The sequence below is a fragment of the Nymphaea colorata genome, chromosome 5 (assembly GCF_008831285.2).
Source record: "Nymphaea colorata isolate Beijing-Zhang1983 chromosome 5, ASM883128v2, whole genome shotgun sequence".
NCBI lineage: Eukaryota > Viridiplantae > Streptophyta > Magnoliopsida > Nymphaeales > Nymphaeaceae > Nymphaea > Nymphaea colorata.
In genome coordinates, this window is record NC_045142.1 from 27215641 (window position 1) to 27225008 (window position 9368).

The 9368-nt window shown below is 42.4% G+C and overlaps 1 protein-coding gene across 1 annotated transcript; it reads right to left on the minus strand.

Moving 5' to 3' along the window:
- Positions 1–375: 375 nt before the first annotated feature.
- On the minus strand, positions 376–6424 carry LOC116254573 (leucine-rich repeat receptor protein kinase HPCA1). The gene is made up of 19 exons (XM_031630043.2): positions 6043–6424; positions 5261–5381; positions 5094–5165; positions 4852–4926; positions 4694–4765; positions 4416–4577; positions 4254–4328; positions 4067–4138; positions 3879–3947; positions 3724–3792; positions 3549–3623; positions 3404–3475; positions 3187–3324; positions 2630–3099; positions 2353–2505; positions 2050–2192; positions 1749–1968; positions 1394–1629; positions 376–1272 (listed from the first exon to the last, which is right to left on the minus strand). The coding sequence occupies exons 1-19, from the start codon at positions 6131–6133 to the stop codon at positions 751–753; spliced, it is 2907 nt and encodes a 968-aa protein (XP_031485903.1). The 5' UTR covers positions 6134–6424; the 3' UTR covers positions 376–750.
- Between the last annotated feature and the right edge of the window lie 2944 nt (positions 6425–9368).

Consider the following 9368-nt stretch of genomic DNA (forward strand, 5'->3'; position numbering starts at 1 on the left):
ATGTCGTTGACTACTTGTAAAGTGATGTATATCTTCTTACTGATATAGGAATTGCTGCTCATAAATTATATTATGACAGTCAAATACATAGAAATTGATTATCATGTGGTTTAAGGTCCAAAATCAAGAAATATACAACAGATGCATGGACATGAAGGAAGAAGTGACAGATATATTTACCAAGGATCTAGGAAGGGAATCGTTTTTCAAACTAAGGCACAAGTTGGCACTCCAACTTAAGGGGGAGTGTTGAACGGAGTTCCAACTTAAAGGAGGAGTGTTGAATGTTATCCATGCATGTCTTGTAGATACTGGAAAAAAGTTAAGCGTATCGCATGGAGATCATTCCATTTAACAAAGCATTTGTCGTGATGGTTTTGTTGTATATTCTATTATCAGATGGAGAGGATATTGGCAAACATAAAGTCTATCCTTCTCCTTGCTATAACTCATACAAATGTGAAATACACTGTCTGTTCTTTCCCCTTCGTGTGATCCATCTTAACATATTTAGATCACCACTCCAGTGCAGATGACGAAAGAGACGCAGGACATTGTAGCATCAGTAGACGGCACTGCAGGCAAGACACACTTGGAATAATAATAAATACACTTCACACATAGAAAACCTACCGGAGTTCTTCAGCTCAAAACCACAATTGTGGGACAAGAGTTCAGTACGTATGTTACAGAGGAGTAGTAATGGGTGATAATTTGTTGGCGCATGTACCGAACATGCAGGGGTGCATGCTATTTGGGTTCAATGTTGGTTGAGACTGTGTAGCCACTGCTATAACTGAACTCATCACTGCACTGTTGGTGCTCCTTGCCTGCAGGCATGGGATCATTGTAGGGATGGCGAGGCGGAGCGGCCTTGCATGTTCCAAAATCATTAGCAGATGAGGATGCCGACGCGGGGTTGGTGTTCACTCCTTCGTTCTGCAATATTGTTTCAATCTCCTTGACGATTTCCCCCATGGTGGGACGATCTGATGCAGATTCCTCTACGCAACGCATCGCCAAGTCCACGAACTTCTCGAAGCCTGCAAGGGCGACCCCGTGAGGGGTCCTGATGGCCGGATCCAGCAACTCCCCCAGGCCGCATGGTTCTTTTCTCTTGTCAATTGCCAATCTCACCTCCCTGACGATGTACTTGCCTCTTTCAATTGGTGCTTTAGCTGTTACCAGTTCAAGCATAACCACACCAAAGCTATAAACATCGCTCTTTTCTGTCAGCTGCTGGGTCATGTAGTACTCCGGATCTAAGTAACCCTGCAATTGCACACAACAGAAAAAGGAAAAGTTACGTGTAATCCGTACATGGTAGTAGCCTGCACCAAGCAGCCCAACAACCGTTAACTTGAGTTCTAGTTAGCAAATTAAGCCGCCTCACCAGAGTCCCTTTAACTTGAGTCGAAACATGTCCCTTTGCAGTATCAGCTACAAGTTTGGAGAGGCCGAAATCTGCAACTTTGGCTACTAAACTTTCATCCAGAAGAATATTTGTAGATTTAACATCTCTGTGGATTATCGGAGGATTGGCAAGTTCATGCAGATAAGCCAATCCTCTAGCAGAACCCAATGAAACACGAAGTCTCCTCTTCCAGTCAAGATGAATGCCACTCTTGCCTGTTGAATAGGGGTATTCATCAAATGTTCGGGAAAGGCCCACCCCCTAGGCTTAAGAGCAATTTGGAGGAAAAATGAAGCACGAACGTACGTAAAATCTATGATTCTAGTCTACATACCGGACAAGCTATCTTTAAGTGATCCGTTTGGAACAAATTCATAGACTAGCATCTGTTCACCACGGTCAAAACAAAAGCCGACAAGTCCAACAAGATTTTTGTGATGAACTCTGGACAGTAGCTCAATTTCTGTCTTGAACTCGACCCCACCTTGCATGGAACCCTGCATAGCCCTCTTGATCGCTACCATCTGACCAGTTGGCAAGATCCCCCTATAGACCTGAAGAAAAGTGTCTGGATGTTATATTCCCTTCTGGACTTCCAAAACGAAACAGGAAAAGGGAAAAATGATGTCCTTTACCTTGCCATAGCCTCCGGATCCTATCTCGTTTCTTGCTGAGAAATTGTCTGTGCACTTCTTGACTTCATCATATGAAAACCACCGAGCTCCTTTCAACTGCGGTGCATCCCCACTGTCTTTACCACTGGTCGCTCCCCAAGACGCTGTAAATCGTATGCAACAAGAGATGCAGTCAAGGCCGAGAACTGTGAAAGCCACTCTACGACACGAGGGAAATCCATTTTTTTTTTCAATGAATTTAACACATCGCAACACCTCCACCACTTAGGATGCGGGTGTCCAAAGATTTGAACAGAACATTACCAAAAGGCCTGCTTCCAGCCATAGCCCTTTTCGCCCGCCTCTTTTGTCGGATGGCATATACACCAAGAGCTAGAAGCGCAAGAACCAAAACTGAGCAGCCAACTGCTATGCCAATGACGACAGTAATAGGAAGAGATTTGCCACCATTTTCATCTGGCAGGAAAACATACATATATTGGACACAAGTCGGTCTGTTACGAGCAAACCACATAATTCACGATAAATCCAAAAAGAAAGGCACGTGTTACCAAGTGAAGGGCACAGGAGGGTGGAATACCTGGGAAGTGATATGGGAAGGCCTCGAAGTAATATGGTCCAAATTCGGGAGGTGGCTTGAATGTTTGGTTAGTCAGCTCGAAACCAAACGTGTAGACTTGTGTCCTGGTTAAATACATCCCAGCTGATGGGAAAAGAGCTATGCGGAGTTGCACATAGTCGCTTTCATCAAAGAACGGGTTCTGGACAAACACTGAACCAGGTACCAAATCTAGCTTTTTCCAAAGCATTTGTTCTAGAGCTTGAAATGCGGTGGCGTTGGACAAGTCTGAGAAATGGATTGCCCTAAAATGCATAACTCCCTGGTATGGGTATGCACATTCACAACTGCTGGGGTTAAGCATCTGGGGTGTTACACATTGTACATTGCTGCAGTTTGCTAAGCTGGTTGAGTACGGTTTTGCATCTTCTAGAGTCGGCTTGCAGATTCGGAGGCTTGGCTGGGATGTACAAATGGGATTTCCAGCAAGCCTGAAAATTTGAATGGCAAATTAATTGCAACATCACAAATACTCAAGAAATAATTAAATAAATATGTGTGATTCAGATGTCTCGTACATCAGCGTGACATTCTTGTTGCTGTCCCCAATTGTGGCATCGGAGATTTGGTTGTATTCGAGGTCTACGTATTGTAATTGTGTAGAAATGCTGGTTCCCATACTGAACGTGCCATTGAATTGGTTCCTCTTCAATCGCCTGCAGTTTTAAGAAAGAGAAAAAGTTAAGCTGCCAAAATTTGGACCGATCAACCAAGTACATAATCATTTTTGCTTACACTCTTTGAAGAGAAGCTAGACTGAACAAGCCCGGCGGTACCTCTCCTTCCAGTTTTCCAGATTCTAGAACTCTACACCATTGCCAATATATTAGGAAGGGGGTAAGGGAATCTCATAAAACCTGAAAGCAAGATGAGAACTCACAGTGTCGTTAGAGACTGTATTGTTGTGAACCAAGATGGAGCTACGGATGCATCAAACGAGTTGTTGCTCAAGTCCCTGTAGAAGAAGACGAGATCTTTCAAGGACAGAGCAAGAGATGTGGTGCTGCGGGCACAGTGCAGCAGTATATATAATTTTATACGTAAATTCCCCTTACACATAGTTGAGGCTTTTCATTGCCGTTAAATTGGGCAGAGGGCCTGTCAATTGATTGGCTGCCAAATTCCTAGAAAAATGTAGAAGAGTTGAAAACTATGCGAACTAACTGCAAGTCCAGTAAAAATCCATCAGATTAAAGTACGCAGAACTTACAGTTCGTTGATTTTTGTAAGGTTGCTGAGGGACGGCACTGTACCACTAAAGGAATTCCTATCAAGTCGGCTTTTTTTTCCAAAATAAATCCCCGAATCAAATAATTATATAAATGGATTAGATTACAATGATGCAAAAAACAGTCCTAAACAAGCAATTGGAAAGAAAAGATATCTTGGAATACTCACAGGACCTCAAGTGTTTGTACAAGTCCGATGGTAGAAGGTATTGGTCCAGAAAATTTGTTTCCGTCAAACAGTCTTTTACAAGCAATCAGTTGGGAAGAAAATCATGCATGAGTCGAAATCATACAAAGGAAGAGAGAGAGAGAGAGAGAGAGAGAGAGAGAGAGGAGGAGAAGAAGAAGGTGCTTACACGTGTATAAGTATCATGTCTGAACGAAAGAGGCTTTCTGGAACAGTACCCGATAGTTGGTTCCTGTTAAAATGGCTGCACCTCCAAAAAAATAGTCAAATAAGTCTATTACCCGTGTTGCTGCACGAACGAAGTGGTTCTTTTTTCTGGGTTTCAACTTACAAGTGCTTTGTTTTAAGAAGCATGTCGAGACCGGGTGTATTGCCAGATGAGATCGGAAGGGTCCCACTTAACATGTTGTCTGCGAAATCAAGCCAATATACGTTCGACAATTTACCAAAGGAGGGAGGTATTTGGCCAGTAAGCTTGTTGTTATTCAGAGCCCTGAAAGGAAACGAAGACCGCACAGGCAACAAGGATACATAAAAATCGAGGAAGCAGAGAACATAAGTGGTGTCAAATTTCGGGAGAGAAAAAGGAAGGGTGCTTTGAATTCTTACAGGAACGTTAGTTTTTCCAGATTCCCCAATTCTTGGGGCATAGGACCCGTAAAATTGCAAACTGCCAGAATTCTTGAGACAAAAGAAATCAAATTCTAAAGTCAAATCACCAATTCCAGTTACGAGAATTGAAGTAATCGGAATCCAATTTCTCTTACAGGATAGTTAGTTTCACCAGGTTTCCTATACCCGATGGGATTGGACCCGTCAGCCCACGATTGGATGATAAATCCCTACGCCAAGCATAAAAAATAGCTCATGAGACTGCAGAATACGGTGAGATGGCTTTCGTATGCAAGCCCAAGGCGTGCAGGACAAAAAGGGGGGCACCAACCCCATGAAAATAAACGCCGTTGCTTGATGATTAAGAAAAGGTGAGACGCAGGAGCAAGGGACTTACAACACCTGCAACTCGGTGAGCGATCCGATGTCACTAATATCATTACCTTCAAGACCCATGGATGATAATTTCCTGGAAACAGGGGAAAAGAGAGCGGTAAAGTAAGAAACCGTCAAGTGGATATTTATATAAGTTTGAATCTCAACGAAGCTCAGGTTGACACTCACAAGCTAGTCACCCTAGAACCAGTGCAGCCGACGCCCTCCCATGGTGCATCGCAAGGGTCTCCCCTTTTCCAGCTTGGTGGTGTATTTCGCCAGATGTTCATAAGGGAAGTTAGTGCAGCAGCTGTTGTCACATTATTCAAGAACAAGTTATAGTCGAGAATCATTGGTAGATGCGTATAGCAGAATGGGTTTGGCGTCTTAAGTGCGTTTCAGCCTCTCCCACGAATTCGATTTTTCATAGAAGAAGAAGAGATCAATATCAGAAAAAAATGCAGTCCTTCGATCAACTTAAGCAATAGCAGGATCCAGAGGCTGCCCTCCGATTTTACAACCATGGCAAGATTATGCATGTCATAAACTAAGCATATTCCTTGCAGAAAAGCTGAAGTTGTTATGTTGATAGCAGCTACATTCATCGAACTAATCTAACGGCGGTTTTCACGTTGCTAGCTACAGGGCCGTAAAACAGAGCTAAATTGTTCAAAAACTAGTTCACATGAATGATTTGATTTCCTCAAGTTGCTTCACAGTTACAATAGAGGTAAGCTCAAAGGCAGATCTAAAATGGCAGATTAAACCAACTATAGCTCCATTGATCTGGAGAATAACGCTAAAATAACTAATGGGAGCATGAAGAACACCAGGCATATTACGCTTGCTCCGTTTGGCAGTAACAATAGAGAAGAGCAAAAAGCAGGCTGGTTGCGCCTGTACAAGAGCTAGAAGCAAAGAGGAAGGATGAAGAATCAAGTCTGACAGAGAGAGAGAGAGAGAGAGAGAACCGTCTTCAGGATATGTATCAGCTGTTACTGCAACAAGAAGAAGACATCGAAGAAGCAGCAAGCAGAAGCAAGGCCAACGAATCTCCGCCATTACGACTTGTGAGGGCGGAGGAGGAGCAATCCCTGTAGAGCTTGATTGGAAGTGGGAGAAATCGCTTCAGAGGAACGTCAACTCACGGCCAAATGCAGCCCCTCCATTATGATCAAACCAAGCCCCTCTCTCGTCTTTTTCTCTCCCTCCCCGAAGCAGCCAAAACAAAACCATCTACACGGTAATAATTGTTGGAATAATTTCACACCGCACCACCACCGGTCCACCACCACCACCACCATCACTCCTCTCCTCTTTGCTTACAAGCCAATCCATGTCCCCTCTCCCCGGCTCCCTTCGTTTCACCGTTTCCTCCTCCCCATCGCAGAAATATCGGCCGCCGGGGACCCCACCCTCACCGTGCCGTGGAAATTTGTAACCAAGACCCGGTCAACTCCGATACCAATTCTCTTGGAACTATCAGTCCACAAGGTTGGGTCCTACAGCTTCGCCTGGTTGGACAATTAAGCCCAATGTCTCCATCACCGCACCACTGACATCCGCAGCGCCAACCACCCACTTAATGCCAATAAGTATATATTAATCTGCAAACCGTGACGTCTTCAACTCTTCAAAATTTGGGAAACATTTTCGAACATTTTTTTTTTTTGGTTCATGTTCATGCGTTGATCATAGTCCAATACCATTAACACTGTTTATTTGTGCATCATACTTCAATTGCTAATGTGGATTAAGAACCACAAGCTATGGGCAGGTAAAAAGAGAAAAATGTGGAGCGTCAAATCGACGACCCTCGATCAAGTCTGAACCTTGTAATTTTTTAATCCAAGCTTAATTTGGCATGATGTGATAGTTATTGAAATTAAAAATTACCACACAAAAAGATATATACGTACATACACACGCCACCATCACCACCAATTTGGCCATCGAACGATATAATCGGATTCAATTTCAGAGAGTTCAAAATAAATTGGACTCAGTTTTTTAGCTGACCATAAAAACTGGTTGGCATATTTTTATAATTTTTGTTTAGAAAGACATTCTGGACATTTTACGTTAAATTTATATGGTTCAGTTTTGAAAAATGAAATCTGGCCGTCAAAGTGTTCAGACTGCGCAAAACAAAAGTCGAAGTCATTATATAATCTTACAAATTAAGAAGTCAGTCCTTAACAACTACTAGCCAGATGAGGATAAAATTATTGGCAATAATATTGGACCACTCAGTCATGTTTGAATCGGTCAATTCGAATGGGTACGTAGAAAACTTTTACAAATTAACATTTTTTAATATATATATATATATATATATATATATATATGGATTCAGCCAATTCCGTTCTTGTTCTACTTGCTTTTGGTACTTGTGAAAAACGAATCATGATCAAAATAAAATCTTATTTTTCAACAAAGGGCTCAACATTTAATGTTGCAAGTCAAAGATTATATATGGTTATCTTGCTGTCTAGTTATTAACGGGAACATCAATCCATTATTATTATTCTATCTTAACAATGGAGCGTGAGAATTTGTTGGTACATTTTTATTACCGGATGCAGTTGCGAAGGAAGGCGACTTATGTATCCAGTCCAGATACCTCATTCACCGCATCGTCCTTTTCTAAACCCAGTTTTTCCGTCCGGTATGGCCATCGGCCGCGGCGAGACAGCTAAAAGTGACAGCGATGGACGACGTGTTAGGCTCTCCCACATCCGTCCGCCTATTTACTGTAGCACGGGACGGGAGTTGGTTGGTTCAATGGGATTGTTGAATTCGATATAATAGCGCTGTCCCGTAGGCTGAGAGAGGAGAAGCAGACAGGCTGCTTATCCCCATTCCCCGGCCCTCCCTTCATTAATTACTCAACACCATTCCTTCAATGCATTTCATGCCAGTTGCGCATAATAATGATCTTTTTGGATGAGTTTAAGCAATTATCGCCCTCTTTCCTTCACCGATCGATCGATCTCCATAACTACATCGCCTCAATCGGACTTACTTTCGCTGCAGTCAATCAGTAGGTCCATCATCTTGGCTGCAAAGTACGAAATCGAGCCTTGTCGCGCCGTCTCAACTTTAACAGTACCCTTAGAACCACGTTTTCTTACATGTGGTATGGACCTAAGATCCACGTACTGCTCACATCCCCTGTTTTTTTGTTTTCTTTGGTTAGACAGGGGATCTCAAGTAGCTTGGATTGATTTCAAATCAGCCTCTATCAAACACCACCACCTTAGACGACTTAGAGTTAACTCGGCATGGGGACACATAAACGCTTTTGAATCATCCTAGACAGGGGGGATGAGTCCATCTGCAATTTGTCGGTATGAGGGTGGGACCAACCTGGTGTAGGTAATCAATTATTATACATACATGAAGTCCAGCATGAAAATTAGAGGGAAGTGCCAACTCACAGCATGTGTAATTAATTCCTTACGGATCCCTCCTGTCCTGTCCTCCCTGTCCTGTCCTCATCCTTTAAACCCTCTTTTCTATCTATACATACATACACATCCATCATCCAGAGCATAGGCAGCCAAGAGTGAAAATGACCATAGGACGCACATTCTGGATGCCATACATCCTGGGATGAATGAGAGTCGTCCTTTTCTAAACCCTGTTAATGTGCCGTTGCAGTTGCATGGGAAGTGCACTGTATTTTTAACGCACATTTTCTTACAAACTATATTTTTAAAAGCACTATCTCTTAACATAGTTATACAGACTCCCCCCACCCCAACAAACCTTTGTGGATCTCCTATTACGTAATTCAGTAAATGCTTGGTGTCATATAATAAACTCCTCAAGACTGAATCATCAACCACCTCAAAAAAAAAAAATTGAGAATAGAAACATAATAAAAGAGATATTATGCCGATTTACATGGAAAACCCTCTATTGAACAAGAGAGAAAAACGATGTGGCCACAGTAAAACAGTTCACTACGTGAAATCAGGTTCAACAAGAGATCCGGCTTTGCTCACTTGATGGTGGAAGAGGCTCTCCCTCTTTCTTACATACCCACAAGCATGTATAAGAATTCCCCATAGAAAAAAGCTCTGTCCATTCCTAAGAAACAAAAATATGTAAAAGTTTAAAGTTTCGGCCCAAAATATGAACAAGTGTAAACCGCTTTACTTCAACCCCACATTTCACTCTCTACAATACAACAATGAGAACTAAATGAGAAATGGATTCTCCCACATGAAGATGGACCCAAATTTAATAATTAACACATGTTTTTTGGTACACGAAGCATTGTATAATTATG